Raw genomic sequence first — 22,021 nt, forward strand, 5'->3', positions numbered from 1 at the left:
CCGTGTGGACGTGATGCAATCCACTAAGACTACGGCACCGGAAGGTCAGACGCAACAATCAAGACCTTCAGAGTCTCCTCTGGTGCCGACTGCGACGCCGGTGCGTCAGCCGACGCACGGAAAGGCGCTGGTGCAGCACGAAGGAACGGTGCCGACGCACTGAAGCGAGCTGACTAACACCACAGCGCCATCGGAGCCTGGGACAACGCCAACGGCACTGACACCCGAAAACAGAAAACAGCCAAAACGACCACATCCCCCTGAACCTACTGGGATAAGGAAGAAATCCCGTTTGATACCACTAGCTACGGTTTCAAAGGCTTCCAGGGATACACCATTGACCCTAACGCCCTCTTCACCAGCCTCCTCTTCCAGATCAGACAGGGATGAGGGTCAAATTCGACTTTCTTCATCTTCAGTTTCTTCTGCCTCTTCGGACATATCTTTAGCTTCTAAACGCCACTCCAGGGGTGACGTCCTACAGGAACCCCTGGCGAAGAAACGCAAAGGGCGGGAAACACTACGCACACACGCGCCCAAGACTCAGCTGCCAGACACAGATATTCTATTGGCAGCAATTCCAGCAGGCAGACCACAGGTACCAGCTCGAACACCAATGCCACCAAAGATGAAAGATGATTTTGTCAATTTCTCTCTGGCATTATCTGGTTTCTTTGGGGTCATGAAATCCTCTTATCAAATGGGGAATTCCTCGCCCAGTACCAACCCGGAGTCTCCACAACCATCAGGACACTCGTCCCCACAGAACACACAGCCTCCGTCTCCACAAGATATAAGGCCCCCATCCCCACGAGCGCACTCTCCAGCCCTGACACCATCACAGCAACCTCAACGGCCACTTACCCCAGTGTCGCTGGACCTTCAACCCACATCACTGGATAGTTCCACAGGGTATCCCTCGGAACCAGGGGAAGAACTGGCGGAACCATACTCTCCTCTGGAAGACCTCACCTATCCAAAGTTCTTAGAAAAGAATGGGTTCTGTCCTTCACTTTAACATTCAGAAGGTGCTGGATCCGAGATCAGCAAATTTAGATCTATTAAAGATCTTTGATCTTCTGGCAGAGCCTACCTCTCTACCTCTCCATGCTGTACTAGACTCAGTTCTGGAACGCTCCTGGGATAACCCCTTCCAACTTCCAGCGGTTTCCAGGAAAACCAATCTTAAATATAAAATGCAAACATCTCCCTACTACTCGACGCCACAACTACCTCATGCATCCCTGGGAGTTGAATCAGCAATGGTGAGGGCTAGGAAATCCAGGTTACACTCAGCTACCCCCCCCCTCCCCCCGCGGGCAGAGATCTTCATTCACTAGATGAATTTGTGAAGCGCACATTCCAGGCATCTATGCTTGCCGCCCGCATTAACCATCACCAATTCTACATTATTCAATACCTCTACGAGTGTGTGCAACGGATGAAAGAAAGCTCGGACCTCACCCACCCAATTGGGGACACTAACCACGTACAAGACCTGGAGGAGGGCATATGCCATCTGTTACGCATGGTCTACGAAGGATTTGAGACCTCCTCTCGTGCGTCAGCAGCTGCCATTGCGGCACGACGTATGGCGTGGCTGAGAGCCAGCTCCATTAGAGAAGACGTTCACGAAAAATTGGCCAATTTACCGTGTAAAGGGGACAATTTGTTTGGAACATGTTTCCAGGAAACCGTGTCCCAACTAAAGGAGCAGTCAATAGCCGTACAATCTCTAGCTACCCCTCAAACTTACGCTGCTGCATGCCGGTATTCCATGCTACCTTGCAGACAAATCTTCCAACGCCGACCTTATCGGCCATATGCTTCGTACCGTCCCCCAGCTTATCAGCAGACTTCCCGTCCGCAGAATTAACAGAATCAAAACCATCGGGGACAACCCCGGGGCCAGCGCCCACAAACACAACAACCCGCTGCCCCGGCCAAGACTAACCCATCTTTTTGAACATCGCCCTGCCACCACCGCACAGGTGCTAGCGGGAGGAATCAAGGCACACATCCGGGAATGGGAAAAGATCACCAACGACAAATGGGTACTAGACATCGTTCAACAAGGGTACAGAATTCACTTCCAATCTCCCCCCGCACCCCCGCTCCCTCATTCAGCACCAGGAAGATCCAGACCCCACCAACAAAACCACTTGGAACAGGAGGTGAAGGCGTTATTACAACAGCAAGCGATTCGCCGCATCCCTCCGACAGAACATCTCGTGGTATTCCACTCCCCCTACTTCCTAATTCCAAAGAAATCCGGGGACTTTCGTCCAATCTTGGACCTCAGAAAACTGAACAAGTTCATTGTCAAGGAAAAATTCAAAATGATCTCTCTCAAATCTCTGCTACCCTTGATCCAGCCCTTTGCCTGGATGTGCTCCATAGACCTCAAGGATGCATACTCTCACATCGCTATGCATCCTTCCTCCTGGCGATACCTGTCTTTCCAAGTGCATGGCCAACACTTCCAGTACAAAGTCCTTCCCTTCGACCTGTCAACAGCGCCCAGGGTGTTCACCAAGTGTATGGCAGTGGTGGTGGCATTCCTCCGTCAACAGGGGATAATGATTTTTCCTTATCTCGACGACTGGCTGCTGGTAGCCGCCAGTTCGGACACTCTTCAGCAACATGTTCGACATACAATTCAGTGCCTGGACAAGTTGGGCCATCAACTATCAGAAGTCCAACTTAATCAAATACCGATTTTTTTCTGCCAACTGATAGAAAACAAAACATGCGACTCCTTTTTCGCCGCCTAAAGTCAACCGTATCGCCGACGGCGCATCAAGTCTTACAAGTATTGGGACATATGGCGGCCTCGATCCACGCAGTCTCCAACACGAGACTCCGCATGCGACAACTCCGATGGGGTCTCAAACGACAGTGGAAACAACATTCTCAACCACTACATTGGAAAGTGTCCTTGACAAAAACCATGATCGCAGACTTAGACTGGTGGTTACGAAAACCGACACTCACCAAGGGGAGCTCCTTTCACTCTCCTACCGCACAAAGCAGTCCTTACCACGGATGCCTCCCACAAGGGTTGGGGGGCCCAGCTCAACAACCTCCATATGCAAGGCCTCTGGTCGTAACGGGAGCAGTCTCTTCACATCAATCTCCTGGAATTGAGAGCCATCTGATTCGCCCTGCGCACCTTTGTCTCTCACCTCCAAGGCCACAGGGTCATGGTTTACAAGGACAATCAAGTAGCCATGTTTTATATCAACAAACAGGGCAGCTCGGGCTCCTGGAGCCAGTGCCGCGAAGCCCTCATCCTATTGATGTGGTCAATTCACCACTCCATTCAATTGCAGGCCACTTACTTGCTGGGAATCGCGAATACTCAAGTAGACAGGCTGAGTCAGATATTCCATCCACACGAATGGTCCCTCGACAACGACGTAGCCGAGACCATCTTCGAAAGATGGGGATACCCATCCATAGATCTTTTCGCCACAGAGTCCAACCGGAAAGTGACTCACTTCTGCGCTGTATGGCCGACTCCACACAGAGTTGATCAGGATAAGAACGTAAGAAAATGCCATACTGGGTCAGACCAAGGGTCCATCAAGCCCAGCATCCTGTTTCCATCAGTGGCCAATCCAGGCCATAAGAACCTGACAAGTACCCAAAAACTAAGTCTATTCCATGTTACCATTGCTAATGACAGTGGCTATTCTCTAAGTGAACTTAATAGCAGGTAATGGACTTCTCCTCCAAGAACTTATCCAATCCTTTTTTAAACACAGCTATACTAACTGCACTAACCACGTTCTCTGGCAACAAATTCCAGAGTTTAATTGTGCGTTGAGTAAAAAAGAACTTTCTCCGATTTAGTTTTAAATGTGCCCCATGCTAACTTCATGGAGTGCTCCCTAGTCTTTCTACTATCCGATAGAGTAAATAACCGATTCACATCTACCCGTTCTAGACCTCTCATGATTTTAAACACTATCATATCCCCCTCAGTCGTCTCTTCTCCAAGCTGAAAAGTCCTAACCTCTTTAGTCTTTCCTCATAGGGGAGTTGTTCCATTCCCCTTATCATTTTGGTAGCCCTTCTCTGTACCTTCTCCATCGCAATTATATCTTTTTTGAGATGCAGCGACCAGAATTGTACACAGTATTCAAGGTGCGGTCTCACCATGGAGCGATACAGAGGCATTATGACATTTTCCGTTTTATTCACCATTCCCTTTCTAATAATTCCCAACATTCTGTTTGCTTTTTTGACTGCCGCAGCACACTGAACGGACGATTTCAATGTGGTATCCACTATGACGCCTAGATCTTTCTTGGGTTGTAGCACCTAATATGGAACCCAACATTGTGTAATTATAGCATGGGTTATTTTTCCCTATATGCATCACCTTGCGCTTATCCACATTAAATTTCATCTGCCATTTGGATGCCCAGTTTTCCAGTCTCACAAGGTCTTCCTGCAATTTATCACAATCTGCTTGTGATTTAAATACTCTGAACAATTTTGTGTCATCTGCAAATTTGATTATCTCACTCGTCGTATTCTTTCCAGATCATTTATAAATATATTGAAAAGTAAGGGTCCCAATACAGATCCCTGAGGCACTCCACTGTCCACTCCCTTGCACTGAGAAAATTGCCCATTTAATCCTACTCTCTGTTTCCTGTCTTTTAGCCAGTTTGCAATCCACGAAAGGACATCGCCACCTATCCCATGACTTTTTACTTTTCCTAGAAGCCTCTCATGAGGAACTTTGTCAAACGCCTTCTGAAAATCCAAGTATACTATATCTACCGGTTCACCTTTATCCACATGTTTATTAACTCCTTCAAAAAAGTGAAGCAGATTTGTGAGGCAAGACTTGCCCTGAGTAAAGCCATGCTGACTTTGTTCCATTAAACCATGTCTTTCTATATGTTCTGTGATTTTGATGTTTAGAACACTTTCCGCTATTTTTCCTGGCACTGAAGTCAGGCTAACCGGTCTGTAGTTTTCCGGATCACCCCTGGAGCCCTTTTTAAATATTGGGGTTACATTTGCTATCCTCCAGTCTTCAGGTACAATGGATGATTTTAATGATAAGTTACAAATTTTTACTAATAGGTCTGAAATTTCATTTTTTAGTTCCTTCAGAACTCTGGGGTGTATACCAATCCGGTCCAGGTGATTTACTACTCTTCAGTTTGGCAATCAGGCCTACCACATCTTCTAGGTTCACCGTGATTTGATTCAGTCCATCTGAATCATTACCCATGAAAACCTTCTCCATTACGGGTACCTCCCCAACATCCAAAGAAATCATTTAATCTTTCCGCGATGGCCTTATCTTCTCTAAGTGCCCCTTTAACCCCTCGATCATCTAACGGTCCAACTGACTCCCTCATAGGCTTTCTGCTTCGGATATATTTAAAATTTTATTGTGTTTTTGCCTCTACAGCCAACTTCTTTTCAAATTCTCTCTTAGCCTGTCTTATCAATGTCTTACATTTAACTTGCCAATGTTTATGCTTTATCCTATTTTCTTCTGTTGGATCCTTCTTCCAATTTTTGAATGAAGATCTTTTGGCTAAAACAGCTTCTTTCACCTCCCCTTTTAACCATGCCAGTAATCGTTTTGCCTTCTTTCCACCTTTCTTAATGTGTGGAATACATCTGGACTGTGCTGCTAGAATGGTATTTTTTTAACAATGACCATGCCTCTTGGACATTTTTTACTTTTGTAGCTGCTCCTTTCAGTTTTTTCCTAACAATTTTTCTCATTTTATCAAAGTTTCCCTTTTGAAAGTTTAGCACGAGAGCCTTGGATTTGCACACTGTTCCTCTTCCAGTCATTAAATCAAATTTGATCATATTATGATCACTATTGCCAAGCGGCCCCACCACCATTACCTCTCTCACCAAGTCCTGTGCTCCACTGAGAATTAGATCTAAAATTGCTCCCTCTCTCGCCGGTTCCTGAACCAATTGCTCCATAAAGCTATCATTTATTCCATCCAGGAACGTTATCTCTCTAGCGTGACCCGATGATACATTTACCCAGTCAATATTGGGGTAATTGAAGTCTCCCATTATTACTGCACTACCAATTTGGTTAGCTTCCCTAATTTCTCTTAGCATTTCACTGTCCGTCTCACCATCTTGACCAGGTGGACGGTAGTATACCTCTATCACTGGACATAAAGCGCCACACCTCCTCCCGAGTGCTCCTCTCTGTCATTGCGATATAATTTGTACCCCGGTATAGCACTGTCCCATTGGTTATCCTCTTTCCACCATGTCTCTGAGATGCCAATTAAGTCTATGTCATCATTCACTGCTATACATTCTAATTCTCCCATCTTACTTCTTAGACTTCTGGCATTAGCATACAAACATTTCAAAGTTTGTTTTTTGTTTGTATTTTCATTCTGCTTTTTATTTGATAGGGATAAGTTAGAATTTTTTAGCTCCGGTGAGTTTTTAGTTACAGGCACTTGGACTACTTTTCTAATTATTGGAACCTCACTGTCGGGATGCCCTAATTCTAATGCATCATTAGTATCCTTTAAAGATACCTCTCTCCGAACCATGCGCTGCTGAGCGACTGTCGGCTTTCCCCTTTGTTCTAGTTTAAAAGCTGCTCTATCTCCTTTTTAAAGGTTAGTGCCAGCAGTCTGGTTCCACCCTGGTTAAGGTGGAGCCCATCCCTTCGGAAGAGACTCCCCCTTCCCCAAAAGGTTCCCCAGTTCCTAACAAAACTGAATCCCTCTTCCTTGCACCATCGTCTCATCCCCACATTGAGACTCCGGAGCTCTGCCTGTCTCTGGTGACCTGCGCGTAGAACAGGGAGCATTTCAGAGAATGCTACCCTGGAGGTTCTGGATTTAAGCTTTCTACCTAAGAGCCTAAATTTGGCTTCCAGAACCTCCCTCCCACATTTTCCCATGTCGTTGGTGCCCACATGTACCACGACAGCCAGCTCCTCCCCAGCACTGTCTAAAATCCTATCTAGGTGACGCGTGAGGTCCGCCACCTTCGCACCAGGTAGGCATGTTACCAGGCGATCCTCACGCCCACCAGCCACCCAGCTATATATGCTTTTCTTATTCCATGGACGGAGCCCCTGATGTACGCGTTCCCTCCAATCCCCCTCATCACAAAGACGCTACAAAAGTGCATGAGGGACGAGGCACAATTGATCCTCATGGCACCGGCGAGGCCACGCCAACCATGGCACACCTCCTACACCTGTCATCTGACGCACCGTTTCGACTACCCAATCAAGAAAACCTGCTGTCACAGGAAGAAGGGATCCTCCTCTACCAGTTGCACTCCTCTCTGCATCTCATGGCTTGGAGGTTGAATGGTGCCTTCTTTCGGAACAAGGTTTTTCCATCACAGTTCAAGACGTAATCTTGGCAGCCCGCAAGCCTTCCACGAGGAAAAACTATAACTTCAAATGGAAGTACTACACCACGTGGTGCGAATCCATGAAAGTTGACCCATTTACCTGTACACCAGAAGCCTTGCTGGACTACCTACACACGTATGTGGCTGGCCTCGCTACAGCTTCAGTCAGAGTCCACCTCAGTGCAATAGCAGTCTTTCACCGATCGCACAACAGCCAGCCTATATCCATCCAATGGTCTCTCGATTCGTAAAGGGGCTCTCACACCTTCGCCCCCCAGTCTCAAAACCACCAGATCTGTGGAATCTAAACCTAGTTCTCGAGCAACTGATGATCTCACCCTTCGAGCCAATGGAATCCTCTCATCCAAAACACCTCACCTGGAAGGTCGTCTTCCTTACTGCAGTGACATCGGCACGACGAGTTAGCAAATTACAGGCCTTGGTACATTATAGCCCATACCTTCAATTCTACCACCATAAGGTGCTCTTACGTACACACCCCGCGTTCCTGCCGAAGGTAGTCTCCCAATTTCATCTCAACCAATTAATTGAGTTACCGACTTTTTATCCAAAACCTCACAAGAATGACAGAGAGAGGTTACTACATATCCTGGACTGCATAAGAGCACTAGCCTACTATAAACAAAGGACCCACTCGCCCCACAGGGCATCGCAGCTGTTTGTTTCTTTCAACCCGATACCCCAGGCCTCCCGGTAACCATCTCTAGCTTGATTACCCAGTGTATACAATTCTCTCATAACAAATGTCACTCTGCGTTACCGTCTCGGCCCTCGGCTCATCAAACACGAGCGGTGGCAGCCTCCATGGCCCATCTGAGACATATTCCACCAGTGGACATTTGCAAAGCAGCCACGTGGGCTTCTCTTCACATGTTCACTTCCCATTACTGTCTTGACCAACAGACGGTGGACGATGCAAAGTTTGGTAAAACACTTCTACAGTCATTGCCCACGGACTCCACGAGGTCGACTGTCACTTAACATTCACCACGCTGTATAAGATACTACCTACTACTTTTCGTCAGCTTGCTGGGAGCTTAGGACTCCCATGACAGCATGGCTAATTCAGCCCTGCTATTGACGGGAAAAAGCAAGTTTGCTTACCGTAAACGGTGTTTCCGTAAATAGGATGAATTAGCCATGCTGACCCACCCACCTCCCTGATCAGTCAACATCAACTCTATGACCACGCTTGCTTTATCACAGACTGAGGAGAGTCGTTTCAGTGCGGGAAACAACGTGCAGCCTCAGAGCAAAGCTCTGACATCACTTAGGAAGCTTTGCCTCCTGGGCCTGACTGACAGTTCCCATGACAGCATGGCTAATTCATCCTGCTATCTACGTAAACACCATTTACGGTAAGCAAACTTGCTTTTTTCACTTAATGCAGTTAAACTCTGGAATTCATTGCTGGAGGATGTGGTAAAGGCAGTTAGCATAGCTGACTTTGAAAAAGGTTTGGATAAATTCCTGGAGTAAAAGTTCATAAACATTTATTAACAAGGTAGACTTGGGGAAAGCCACTGCTTATCCCTGGGCATAAGCAACATGCAATCTGTCTACTATTAGATAACCTGCCAGGTACTTGTAACCTGGATTGGCCACGGTTGGAAATAGGGTGGGCTTGTTGGATGCTTGATCTGACCCAGTATGTCGGTTCTTAGAATGTAAGAACATAAGACATGCCCTGCTGGGTCAGACCAAGGGTCCATCAAGCCCAGCATCCTCTTTCTAACAGTGGCCAATCTGAGTCACAAGTACCTGGCAAGTCCCAAACATTGAATAGATCCCAAGCTACTATTCCTTATTGATTAATAGCAGTTGATGGACTTCTCTAGGAACTTATCCAAACCTTTTTTAAACCCAGTTACACTAACCGCTGTAATCACATCCTCTGGCAGTGAATTCCATAGCTTAATTATGTGTTGAGTGAAAAAGAATTTCCTCAGATTTGTTTTAAATGAGCTACTTGCTAATTTCATGGAGAGTCCCCTAGTTCTTTTATTGTTAGAGGGTAAATAACTAATTTACATTTACCTGTTCAAGTTATCATGATTTTCTAGACCTCTATCATATCCCCCCCTCAACCGTCTCTTCTACAAACTCTTCAGCCTTTCCTCATAGGGGATATGTTCCTTCCCTTTATCATTTTGGTCACACTTCTTTGTACTTTCTCCAGTGCAGCTATATCTTTTTTGAGATGGGGCAACCAGAATTTCATTATATTCTTACGTTTGTGGTCCATAGACCCGCAAAACATGTTTTGACCTTCTTATGTGGGGGGTGTAGACGGGAAGGAGCAGGGGTGTAAAACAATCTATAAAGCATTATAAAGCAGGTAGACTAAAGAAAGCTACTGCTATCTCTGGAAGTGAGTAACAGCACATGGATCTATTTTATGGGATCTGCTAGGTACTTGCGATCCGGACTGGCCACTGTTGGAGACAGGATGCTGAACTCTTACTGACTTGGTCTGACCCAGCATGGCATAGCTTATGATACGTTCTTATGGCATTCTCAGTATTACTGACTTGCATTGCTATCTCCAAGCCGTCTGTTAATGATTTGTTGTTTTATGGTGATTTAAATAAAACAAAAAAAAAACCTGTATTATGATGACTTCTATTCTGTGAAATTTGGAGGTGTGAAAATATGCTGCCTGAGGAAATCTCCATGGACAGGGCTAAAAATCTTTCAAATCGTTCCAGATATTTGTGAGAGAATAATTGCTGGGATTTAAGGATCTCCATGTATTTTGCTACTTCCCTAACTAAAAATTTTTGAAGAGATAGGCTGAATGATTTTTCCCAGCTATAATAAAGCCGTTCTCCTGTTAGAAAAGAACAAATAAAATCAAACACTTCTCCCTCAAGGGACTTGAATTTGTCAGGAATCTGTTGGAAGTGATCATGTCTAGCACGATGAGATAACGATCTATTAATCTAAATTCAGGATCGACATGGTCAGTGTAAACCTTGCCTTAATGTTTCTTCCTTTTTTAAAGTCTTTTGTTTTTTTTTTAATTTTTACAAGCTTGGTGCATCGTTAAAGTGATATCTTACAGTGATTTGTTTATTCTTTGCTTGGTGTCCTGTGTTTTTTTATAGGAACATCGGGTATTCCAGGACTAAAAGGAACTGATGGGCTCCCAGGTCTTCCTGGTTCCCCCGGCGTGCCAGGTATCAGAGGTGAGCATCTATAAAGAAGCTCGTCTACCACTCTTTGCCAGATGAACCGCATTTGTAATTGCAATCCTAAGGTTTAAAATGAATTATATCTTCTGGTTCCAGGTACATGAAGCTTGTGAGGCAATGATACATTTTGAGTTTGGGCAACAAGTAGATAATTTGTCCAAATTATGTTGAAAATTTGGACATATTTTAATTTTCCAGTGATCCTGTTGACTTATGTAGCTTAACATTAGAAGGAACTCAGCTAAAAAATGAAATGAAATGTTTTTTTCTTCTAGGTGATACAGGTCATTCTGGTGGACCAGGTTCCCCCGGTGCAAAAGGAGAACAGGGGCAAGATGGCATCCCTGGACCAGCTGGACAAAAGGGTGAACCAGGTGAGGGATGTTTTGGGTTAGATTTTATTTTAGGCAGTGTGTTTCCTTCCCATACTTGACTAATGAACATGTAATCTCTCATACTAAGATGACTGATTGGGGGAATTTTGCTTGGTTTTCAAGGACTACCAGGGTTTGGTTCTCCGGGTCTCCCAGGCCTTCCAGGAACGCCAGGTAAAGTTATTTTATCTTTTGGTCGGGGTGGTTATCCCCATATGAGATGGCAAGAACCTTTCATTGCTGCTCCTCTGCTTTGCCCATTCTCACTATTTTGTTTTTATTGCTTGGTTTGTCAGGACCAAAGGGCGATCCAGGATTGTCTGGATCTCCAGGAAGCCCTGGACTTCCAGGCTCCAAAGGTGAACCAGGTTCTCAAGGGTTCCCTGGTCTTCAAGGATCCCCAGGTGCCCCCGGTCCCCCAGGTCCACGCATGGAAGGTCCTAAAGGGAGCCCTGGGCCATTAGGCCCACCTGGAAGACCAGGTAAGAGCACCATGAATGGGACAATTTCACAGACCCCCTTTTATTTATTTATTTTTATTTTGCTGCTTGGTTACCAGACTGAATTACTCATGTTCTACTGCAGTGCCATATTTATTGCTATTGGATGAAAACAAGTATGACAGTTTAAAATAAATGAATGAAGTCACAATTTAAGATTCTGCTGGATACCTAGCAGCAAAATGCAAGCGCACTGTATGAACCGTGTTGAAAATCTCAGCATGATGTCACCAAAATCATTTAGTGAGCACAAAATCAACATCACAGCACAGATATCACAAGTCTCTCATGTATGATCATGTGATTAGCAAGCCTACGCACGCAAAGAAAACGCCATCATCACCAGAGCCATGAAATCATGTTGACAAGCATGAACAGATTTGGATCGTGGCATATTCATCTCAGCCTCGTTTCTGCACACTTTCTTTCCCCTTTAACTCACCGTTGAGCAATCCTGACGCAGCATCCATTTTTCTTGTTTCCGTTCCATGTTGATGAATTGTCCGTCCCATCTACTAACCTTGGCAGTGATGCACTCCACATGGGGGTTAACATTACTGAGCAGATCGCTGGTGTTCACATCACCTTTTGTGTTACATTTAGTATAGTCAGAAAAATATGTAGGAAAATAATAAAGCTGTCTATAAGAGGTCGACATTGGTCTCCTGCGAAGGAAGTTTATTTTTACCAGAAGGGTATTGATGCTGCTAAAGCTCAGGCTCGCAGATCAGTTCCCAACATGAACAGCTCAGTCTCTCATCCTCCTGGCACAGATAAAGTGATTGAAAGAGCATAATCTAAGAAGCCCTGAGATCGTCAGCCGTCAGACAGTATGGCTCGTATTTCTTGAGAATTCCCTAAATCCGGGTTCTCTAGCTTGGAAATCCACTGACTTTCCCAACTCTAGTGGAAAGCATGGTTTGTCAACATATCTGGAAGCTATTTTCTTCCATCGTCTTCCTGTTCCTGGGTGGTTTGGTAGGTGCGGTTGCTTCTGCTTGATCAACCTGAATAGAGTAGAAGGGATTTATTGGGGTGTCTACAGAGGAATTAAAAACTGGTGGTTCCCGTGCACCATCTGAGGTTTGTCAAGGAGCAAAAGTAAAGAAGTTTCCATCACACTTCTGCTCTGGAAATTGCTGGCCATGTTTCAGAAAAGGTAAAAGTAAGTTTAATTTTGTCATTGGTCTTCTCAGGCCTTAAATAATTTGGACATTTTGAGTACAAACATTGAACTCCATGATAGACCCAAGGAAGTTGGACCCCAGAGAGTGTGTGTTAAGACCCACATTTTTGTTAAACATTTGGAAGAGAAAATAATTTATATAACAGCTTATTTTAGCACTAAGATAAGATTTTTTTCAATCCAGTGGACTTCTGAGTTAAGTACTTCTTTAGAAAGTCTAAAATTCCTATTATATATTTTGTGGGGGTGGGAGGCTGATAGTGTTCATCGTCATGGGCTTCCAGGTCAGTCAGAGGGTTTCCCTTCCCCCTTTTTTCTAAAATTCCCCTACCCCCACCAGATCTACCCCCAAGCACTGATAATCCTTAACCCAGGGACCATTCGTTCTTGGCTTCCTTGTTGAACACATACATGTGCACCCTGTGTCTAACCGTTTAGATGCTACTGTTGCCCTCTGGTTGGGACTTCCTTCCCTGGGATTATCCTGCCTCCATGACATCCCCTTAACCGGCCCAAGGAGCAGACAACTAGACTCGGGAGTCCAACTGGTCGTTTGCATGGCAGTGCATAACGCTGCCTAAAATATGTTTTAAGAAGCGTGTGGAACTGCAGGGTTATGCACATTGTAATGAAACTCGTTTGGGGTGCATTGTCAGCTAATTTACCAGGATATTTGGTGACGCAGCAGCACCTGCAGAATATACTGGGTTATTTCTTTATTTTAAAAGGTTTGTATACCACACTCGTGCACGGTTTGTGGCAGATTAAATAATAAAAACCTACATAATAAAAACCAAACAGACAACAACATAAAAATAAAAAAAAAATAATAATAAATAAAGTGTATCCAGCTAGCTTTAGGACTGCTCTCTGGCAGTTATCTGGTTAGCCGGATAATTGTGCTCCACCCCAGACGGAGCCAGATAAGTTTTTAATAGCTGACCAGTGGGATTTTTAAATCCTGGCATATGTCTGGCAAATGCCCTGAAAACTGGCCCCTTTTAATTTGCATTAGAACACAAACGTAATATCGCAGAATTCCTTCTGTCAGCTGATCGGGTTTATCAGAGAATTCCAGCAAGGATCTGCTCAGCCATGTTTTCTCACTAATCCCAATTTTTGTTGCATGTAATGCAGAAAGTGAAAAGTTGTCTTGCTTAATTGTGCATGCATCAATGTGGATGAAGCAAACTACTATCCATCTTCTATGACCAATCCTGCACCTTGGCCCTTTGTGGTAAACGGTAACGGGATCTTTTTATAGAAATGCTGCCTGTGTTGCATTTCAACAATTTAGAAGTAAAGTTACACTTCTGCTCTGGGAAAATAACCACATTACTCTTTGAAAAAGAAAAATTGCATCTACTTAGCTTCATTAATCTATTCTTGATAAGTTCACTTTGTAAAAACATCTTAATACATACTTTGTTTTACTCCAGATCATTCCCAGTCCTGCAAGATGCACTATGCCTATAATGTAAATTGTTCTCGCACCCATAGTTCCTTTATGATGGATAATAGTTTGGTCAAGACCTACCGCAGATAAAGATTTAGTTTAATTCTGTAGTTTGACTTTTTCTAACTGTTAATGTTTTTCCCCCTTCATCTAATGATGACACTGGATCTTGGTGAACTATGACCCCTCCCCAGGTCCCGCAGGTTAGCCCCCTTCCCTCCAAAGTAGTAACTGCATGGTTTGAGATCTCTCTCTATGTACCTTTTGACCTTTTTTTTTTAATAAAATTATAGCATTGAAATTGTGTAATACTAGCAACATGTTGGGTGTGCCAAGTGATTTTCCTGTTTAGTTAGTCCATTGTACGTAACGTGGTTTTGCATGCAAGGTAAAATGCAGTGTATCAAAGAAGCAAAAGGTAGTGCCATGGAAATGTACCTGGGTATGAGGGCATTTTATAATTATGGTGCTTAACGGCGGCAGATAAATGATGTGCGCTACAGAGCAAAGCAGCCCCTCAGCTGGCAGCCCTGGTTCTGACCATGCAGATGGGAAGCCCAAAGCTGATTCCATTGTAAAAATAGGAGCACCCCACTTTCTCCATGGGAATGAGACCACCGGCACGTTGCATTATAAAGTAAGAGTGGAATCCACTTTAATGACATTGCAGCCAACAGGAGAAAAAGTGTACTTTAAAACTGGAAACCCTCTTAAAATTGGTTGCTTCACACACGCACTGCATTTCCTGTTGATTTTTCTCGAATACGCATTTCCAGCCCAAAGCTCTACGATCATGCATTTTGTTTTTGATTACAAATCTACTGAAAAACATTCAATGTGGTAGTTGAGATTTCCGGGATGTAAGCTGCTAATGAATACAAGAGAGCTTTATGAGGTCCATATTCTTTAAGCAGGTAAATGGTAAAGTTTTATACCCGGATAAATTTATTGCTCCTATATTGCCACTCGCCGGCTCACTCCCAGGGTGCTCTGACGTTCATGCCGATAGCGCCAGTCGGAACAACACTAGACCCTGGGAACGCGTCTGGCACGGCTCCGATATCACTGGGATGTTCAGCAGGGAGAGGGCTGAGCTCGGGATTTCACGAGTTTTCAGGCAGGACAGCTTGGCAGCGCTTAAATGAATCCTGCCCCTGGAATGCTGCTGCTGGGCCACCTCTGGGTTTTTTATTTATTTATTTATTTATATTTTATTAAGTTTTTATACTTCATATAGCATGATATTTAAAGGAAAGGAAGCAAATTGGAATACAGGTAAATGGATACTCATTTCACAGCATTTCAATATTCCAGTCCACATCAAACAGTGGGAAGCACTAAGGCAAAACACAGCAAAAGAAAATACAGTGTAATACAGTACAACAGTAAACTAAGAGAGAAAAATCAAGATGTGTACCAGTATCAAACCTCTCCTATAAAAGAAAATTATTCCTTACCTGCTAAATTTCGTTCCTGTAGTACCATGGATCAGTCCAGACAGTGGGTTATATCCCCCGACCAGCAGATGGAGTCAGAACAGAGTTTGAGAGCGTCAGCATATAGAGTAGTGCACCCTCTGCTGGAGCTCAGTATTACGCATAGCAAAGCCCAAAAGCAAAAAACACAACATTTTGGATCCAGAACCGTTCCCAAAGAGGAACAGAGAAAGATATAAGTAAACAAACGGTCAACCTGACCAGCAACAGTCAACTTGTGAGGAGCTGTGAACAGTAACAATAATCAGAGACAAACAGAATGAAAGATACCTGGAAGAATCCGAGCAGGACCTAATGAAACCCCTAGTGGCGGGCGTCTGGACTGATCCATGGTACTACAGGAACGAAAATTAGCAGGTAAGGAATAATTTTCTTTTCCCTGTACGTACCTGGATCAGTCCAGACAGTGGGATGTACCCAAGCTTCCCTACACCGGGTGGGGTCCTGAGAGACCTGCTCAGAGAACCTGATCGCCAAAAGAACCCGTGCACTGAGGCGCCAGGTGTAGTCTGTAATGTCTGGAAAAAGTATGCAACGACTTCCATGTCTCCGCACGGCAGATTTCCTGGGAGGAAACAGAGCGAGATTCCGCCCAGGATGCCGCTTGGGATCGCGTGGAATGAGCCGAGACGCTGCGAGGCGGCACCCGCCCCGCCGCAATGTAAGCGGATGAGATGGCTTCCTTTATCCAGCGAGCAATAGTCGTCTTAGATGCCTGAGAACCTCTCCTCGGTCCTGACCAGAGGACAAACAAATGATCGGATACCCGGAAGTCATTGGTAACCTCCAGGTAGCGGAGCAGTACACGCTTGACGTCCAGGAGCCGGAGAGACCGGGGTTCCTCCGGAGCAAACGCTGGAAGCTCCACCGTTTGATTGACGTGGAAGGCCGAGACCACCTTTGGTAGGAAGGATGGCACCGTACGAAGGGAAACCTCGGAGTCGGAAAAACGCAGATAAGGGTCTCGGCAGGACAAGGCTTGAAGTTCTGAAATCCGGCGAGCAGAAGAGATGGCTACCAGGAAAACCATCTTGAGGGTCAGGTCCTTGAGGGAGGACCCCCTCAGGGGTTCAAAAGGAGGGCCCGACAGCGTTCGCAGCACCAAGTTGAGGCTCCAAGAAGGGAAAGGATCCCTGACCGGTGGCCGCAGTGTTTGGCACCCTTCAGAAAACGTGCGATATCCGGCTGAAGGGGTAGAGAGCAGTCCTTCTGTACCAAGACATTCAAGGCCGCCACCTGAACCCGGAGCGAATTATAGGCGAGACCCTTATCCAGACCGTCCTGTAGGAAATGAAGGATCAGCGGGACAGTCGCCTCCATGGTTTGGACTCCGCGGTCGGAGCACCATGCTTCGGAGACCTTCCAAACTCGAACGTAAGCAACGGAGGTCTAAGGCTTGCGGGAACGAAGCATCGTTGAGATCACTGTCTCCGGGTAGCCTCTGTGGCGGAGACGGCGCCGTTCAAAAGCCAGGCCGCAAGACAGAAGAGTTCTGCCTGCACGAAAAATACCGGACCCTGGTGCAGAAGATGAGGAAGATGGGACAGGCGAAGTGGGCCGTCCACCGTCATCTGAAGTAGATCTGCGAACCATGGCCGACGGGGCCATTCCGGGGCGACGAGAATTACAGTCCCTCGATGTTCTAACCTGCGGAGAACCTTGCCGACCAGAGGCCAAGGAGGAAACACATAGAGCAGTTGATCCGACAGCCACGGAAGGGCGAGGGCATCCAGCCCCTCCGCGCCGCGCTCTCTTCTGCGGCTGAAGAAGCATGGAGCCTTGGCGTTGAGAGAGGTCGCCATTAGATCGAGGCGTGGAGTCCCCCAACGACGGATGATGAGATGCATTGCCTCGTCTGAGAGAGCCCACTCGCCGGGGTCTAGCTGTTGACGACTCAGGAAGTCTGCCTGAACGTTGTCCACCCCGGCGATGTGAGAGGCCGCTATCCGGACGAGATTGCTCTTCGCCCACTCCATCAGGGGAGTAGACTCGAGGGAGACATGCTTGCTTCTTGTCCCCCCTTGACGATTGATGTAGGCCACAGTGGTGGCGTTGTCCGAGAGGATCCTCACCTCTGTGTCGCACCAGGGGAAGAAAACACTGGAGAGCGAAACGCACGGCTCTCGCTTCTAGGCGATTGATCGGCCACTTTGCCTCCTCTGGCGTCCAAGTCCCTTGAGTGGCGCTTCTTTCGCAGATGGCGCCCCATCCCGCGAGGCTGGCATCGGTGGTCACCACCACCCAATTGGGAACCTTGAGCAAGACTCCCCGAGCCAGATGCGAGGGGACAAGCCACCAATCCAGGCTTTTCCTGGCTAATGGTGGAAGCGGCAGGATCACCTGATACTCCTGGGAGACTGGTTTCCAGCGGGATAGTAGGGACGCCTGCAGTGGTCGCAGGTGTGCAAACGCCCAGAGTACCATGTCGATGGTGGAGGCCATTACTCCCAGGAGCTGCAGATAATTCCAGGCGGTTGGTTCTTCCAGAGCCGAAAACCGAGACACGTGCTCTCTCAGGGCTTGCGCCTTGTCCTGGCGCAGGAACACCATCCCCCGCCGGGTATCGAAGCTCGCCCCTAAGAAATCCAGGTGTTGCGAGGGCACAAGGGAACTCTTTGGAAGGTTCACCACCCAGCCCAGAGAGCGTAGGAATTGTACTACTCTGGCCACTGAGGTCTGACCATGTGAGAAGGACTTCGCTCGAATCAGCCAGTCGTCTAGGTACGGATGTACTAGGATACCCTCCTTGCGGAGGGCCGCCGCCACCACTACCATGATCTTTGTGAAGGTCCGAGGTGCGGTCGCCAAACCGAAGGGAAGCGCCTTGAACTGAAAGTGTTGACCGATAATCTTGAAGCGAAGATACCGCCCGTGAGCCGGCAGGATGGGAATGTGCAAGTACGCTTCCGAGAGGTCCAGTGAAGCGAGGAATTCTCCCTTGTGCACTGCGGCAATCACTGATCGGAGAGTCTCCATGCGGAACCGGGTGATCCTGAGGGCCTTGTTTACTTCCTTCAAGTCCAGGATGGGGCGAAAGGAACCGTCTTTTTGGGAACGATGAAGTAAATGGAATAGTGGCCCAAGCCCACCTCGTCGAAGGGGACGGGAACGATGGCCCCTATTTCCTGCAGTCGGTCTAGTGTTTGTTGAACCGCTATCCTCTTGAGATCCGAACCGTAGGGGGAGAAGATGAACCGGTCCCTCGGGGGGGCGGACAAATTCCAAGGTGTCCAGCACCCACTGGTCCGTGGAGATAACTGCCCACTCCTCGTAGAAGTCCATGAGGCGGCCTCCGATCCGGGGAGGTGAGAAGTGGGCTCCTTTGGCATCATTGGGATGACTTTGTGGGCGGAATTCCCTGCCCTGGACCCTCTCTCACGGGCCTCCGTCCACGAAAGGAACGAGACCAAGGCTGGGGTCTTGTCTGCTGTGTCCGGGAAGCGGACTGTCGGTAAGACCTATAACGTCGCTGTGCCCTGGCCCTGGTTCTACCGGAAGAAAATGATCTGAAGGAACGCTGCCTATCCTCCGGCAGCCGATGCACCGAATTTTCCCCAGTGACTTGATGATCTGATCCAGGTCCTCTCCAAATAAGAACTTCCCCCGAAAGGGGAGGGAGCCAAGGCTCGACTTGGAGGAAGCATCCGCTGCCCAGTTGCGAAGCCACAAGAGCTGTCGGGCTGCTACAACCGAAACCATGGACCTCGCCATTACGCGAAAGAGATCATACAGGGCGTCCGCCCCGTATGCTATGGCAGATTCCAGCCGGTCTGCCTGGGCGGCCTCTTCGAGGGGCAATTCCTGAGAGGTGAGAAGCTGCTGTACCCAGAGTAAGCTGGTCCTTTGCGCGAGCGAACTGCACATCACGGCCCGCATACCCAGGGCGGAGACTTCGAAGACCCTCTTGAGGAAGGTCTCTAGTTTACGGTCCTGCGTATCCCGCAGGGCCGTTCCCCCCCCCCCCCCCCCTTGACCGGGATGGTTGTCCTCTTGGTCACTGCCGACACCGCTGAGTCCACCTTGGACACCTTGATAAGATCCAAAAAATCCTCAGGGAGCGGGTATAGCTTTTCCATGGCACATGTGACTTTCAAGGACGCCTCGGGAGTGTCCCACTCCCTGGTGAGAAGCTGTAGGAAGGACTCATGAATAGGGAAAGCCCTTGCTCTAGGACGGAGGGCGGCAAGTACTGGATCTCCTTTGCGAGACGAGGTGGCGACGGCAGGAGCCACAGGGATCGGCGGATCTGGAGGTGGGTCGAGGTCCAGCTCCTGAATAATGTGGTGGATGAGTTCATCCAACTCTTCTTTTTGAAAAATCCGTAGGGCTCGAGGGTCGTCCCCCTCCGTATGTCCATCTGGATGCGCCTCCGGGGGTTCCGGGGAGACGTCTCTCACCGGCGAAGCCGCCCCCGTGGTACGCCGGGGTGGCACGGGAGAGGGACCCGGCAGGGATCCAGGCGTAACAGACGAGGCGGTGAGACCAACAGCAAGTTTAGGAACCTTGGGGGGAGGGGCCCCCAGGGGATTAGGCGCCTGCGCTCCCATACCCTGCAAATAAGCCATGTGCATTGCCAGAATAAAGTCAGGTGAGAAAAACAGAGAGCTGATTGGAATCCCTGGGGGGGAACCGTTCTGGGAGCCCCGGTCGGGCAAACCTCCCGCTGGGGGCAAAGCCTGTTGAGAGCCAGTGCAACCAATCCTGTCTGCATCTGGGAGCGAGTCCGTCTCACGCTGACCCCCTAAAATGGCCGCCGTTCCCGCCAAAGGCGGCGTCGTGGCCGGCCCGCGCCACCCGGGCTGAGGAGGAGGCAGGTCCGAAATCGCACCGGAGGACTGCAGGGGAAGCACCGTTCACAAAGCCCCTCCCTCAGAAATTGATTTCCCGGCTCGCCGCAGGCCTCACACCTCGAGGACCGCGGCATGTCAGCACCGGGAAAAAGAAAAGCCTCGGGGGGGGGGGGGGCCAAAGACGAGCTAGTGCCGCGGGGGGGGGGGGGGCCTGGAAATGGCCCTAACAACCCACCGAAGGGGTCCAGTAACTGCGGGGGAAAACCCCCGTTTTAGTTGAGCACACACCCACGGACAGAGCTTCCAAACCGCGGGACCCCCAACGACGCATGGAGCGGCCGGAACCACCGGCATCCACGGGGCACCACCAAAAAGAAGCAAACCTGTGGAGAAAGAAACTCAAAAAACTTCCACTTACCCCAACGGAAGAGGAAAGGAGTACAGAATAGAGAAGGCAGAGCCACAGACACACGCCTCCTCAAAAATTGAAAACTTTTTTTTTTTTAAACTTTAAGGATCCAAAATGAAGAGAAACATAAGACAGGGAAATACTGTGGAGAAAAAGAAAGAAATAACTAAAAATGAAGAAACCCTGTCAATCTGGGGGAGCTAGTGGATCCCCCCACTCGCATCTGCTGGAGTCAGAAGAATACTGAGCTCCAGCAGAGGGTGCACTACTCTATATGCTGACGCTCTCAAACTCTGTTCTGACTCCATCTGCTGGTCGGGGGATATAACCCACTGTCTGGACTGATCCAGGTACGTACAGGGAACAGCTGTTACCATCTCCCCAATCAACCTCCCTTATCTACCAAACGGGTTTCCAAATGAGCAGGATCAAAGAAAATTATTTTGAAATGTTATCAGGCATTTACAAGGGAATTTAAGGAAAAAAATGGCTCTTAAGGCCCCAGGAACTATTCCTAGAGACGTCCGGGAACTCTTTGGTCACAAAAAGAAAAATCTTTATTTTTGGAGCACAAGAAATGTATCTTGCTCCAAACTAAAAGTAACAATCAGAGTTGGTATATCATCTATAGATTCCTCTAAAAAGGATGTTAAATTTGGGCTTTCAGCCTGTAAGACATCCATCACTTCATCAGATCCTTGATTTTTTTTCGTAGAATGAGGAACATAATAAATTTTAGAAATTACTATAACTTTATCACTAGGAATACTCAAAATTTCCCACAAATATTTTTTTAAATAACTCATTTGCTGAAAGCAGCCTAGATATTGGAAAATTCAAAAAAATGAAATTTTTAACTTTCAAAGCATTTTCCAACCCCTCCAATTGTTTGTGTATAATCAAAGTGTCCTTAAAAAGATGTTCCAGGGGGAAACCAAGATGGCCGCTGCACGGTAGATGTGCTTCAGTGCTGCTCCTGGGAATTCCCCTCAATTTTTTCCTCTTCTGCAAATATGTTTCTTCTGCAATGGGGAAATGGAAAGGAGCTATCAGGCAGGGTAAGACGACTGTGTTGCTGGTTCCTCTTCGCCAAACACTGACTGAAGCACCATTTACTCGTAGTCCGATGATCGATGCCAGCCCATTGGCAAATGTTTCTCTTAGCCACGACCACCAATCCACCCCGCGCCCTCCTGCTGGATCTTT

General features: G+C 47.4%; 1 protein-coding gene across 5 annotated transcripts in view; it reads left to right on the top strand.

Annotated features, from left to right (window-relative positions):
- Positions 1-22,021, top strand: part of COL4A5 (collagen type IV alpha 5 chain) — a 346,840-nt gene that overhangs the window by 271,862 nt on the left and 52,957 nt on the right. For 3 of the 5 annotated variants that reach the window (XM_029607615.1, XM_029607612.1, XM_029607614.1), the window contains 4 exons: positions 10,518-10,598; positions 10,880-10,978; positions 11,102-11,152; positions 11,275-11,460. In XM_029607615.1, the coding sequence (XP_029463475.1) occupies positions 10,518-10,598; positions 10,880-10,978; positions 11,102-11,152; positions 11,275-11,460 (417 nt within the window). Of the gene's footprint in view, positions 1-10,517; positions 10,599-10,879; positions 10,979-11,101; positions 11,153-11,274; positions 11,461-14,314; positions 14,324-22,021 lie in introns of all 5 variants that reach the window. The other 2 variants (XM_029607613.1, XM_029607611.1) reach the window with 1 other exon arrangement.

Source organism: Rhinatrema bivittatum, chromosome 6 (assembly GCF_901001135.1).
Source record: "Rhinatrema bivittatum chromosome 6, aRhiBiv1.1, whole genome shotgun sequence".
Taxonomy (NCBI): Eukaryota; Metazoa; Chordata; class Amphibia; order Gymnophiona; family Rhinatrematidae; genus Rhinatrema; species Rhinatrema bivittatum.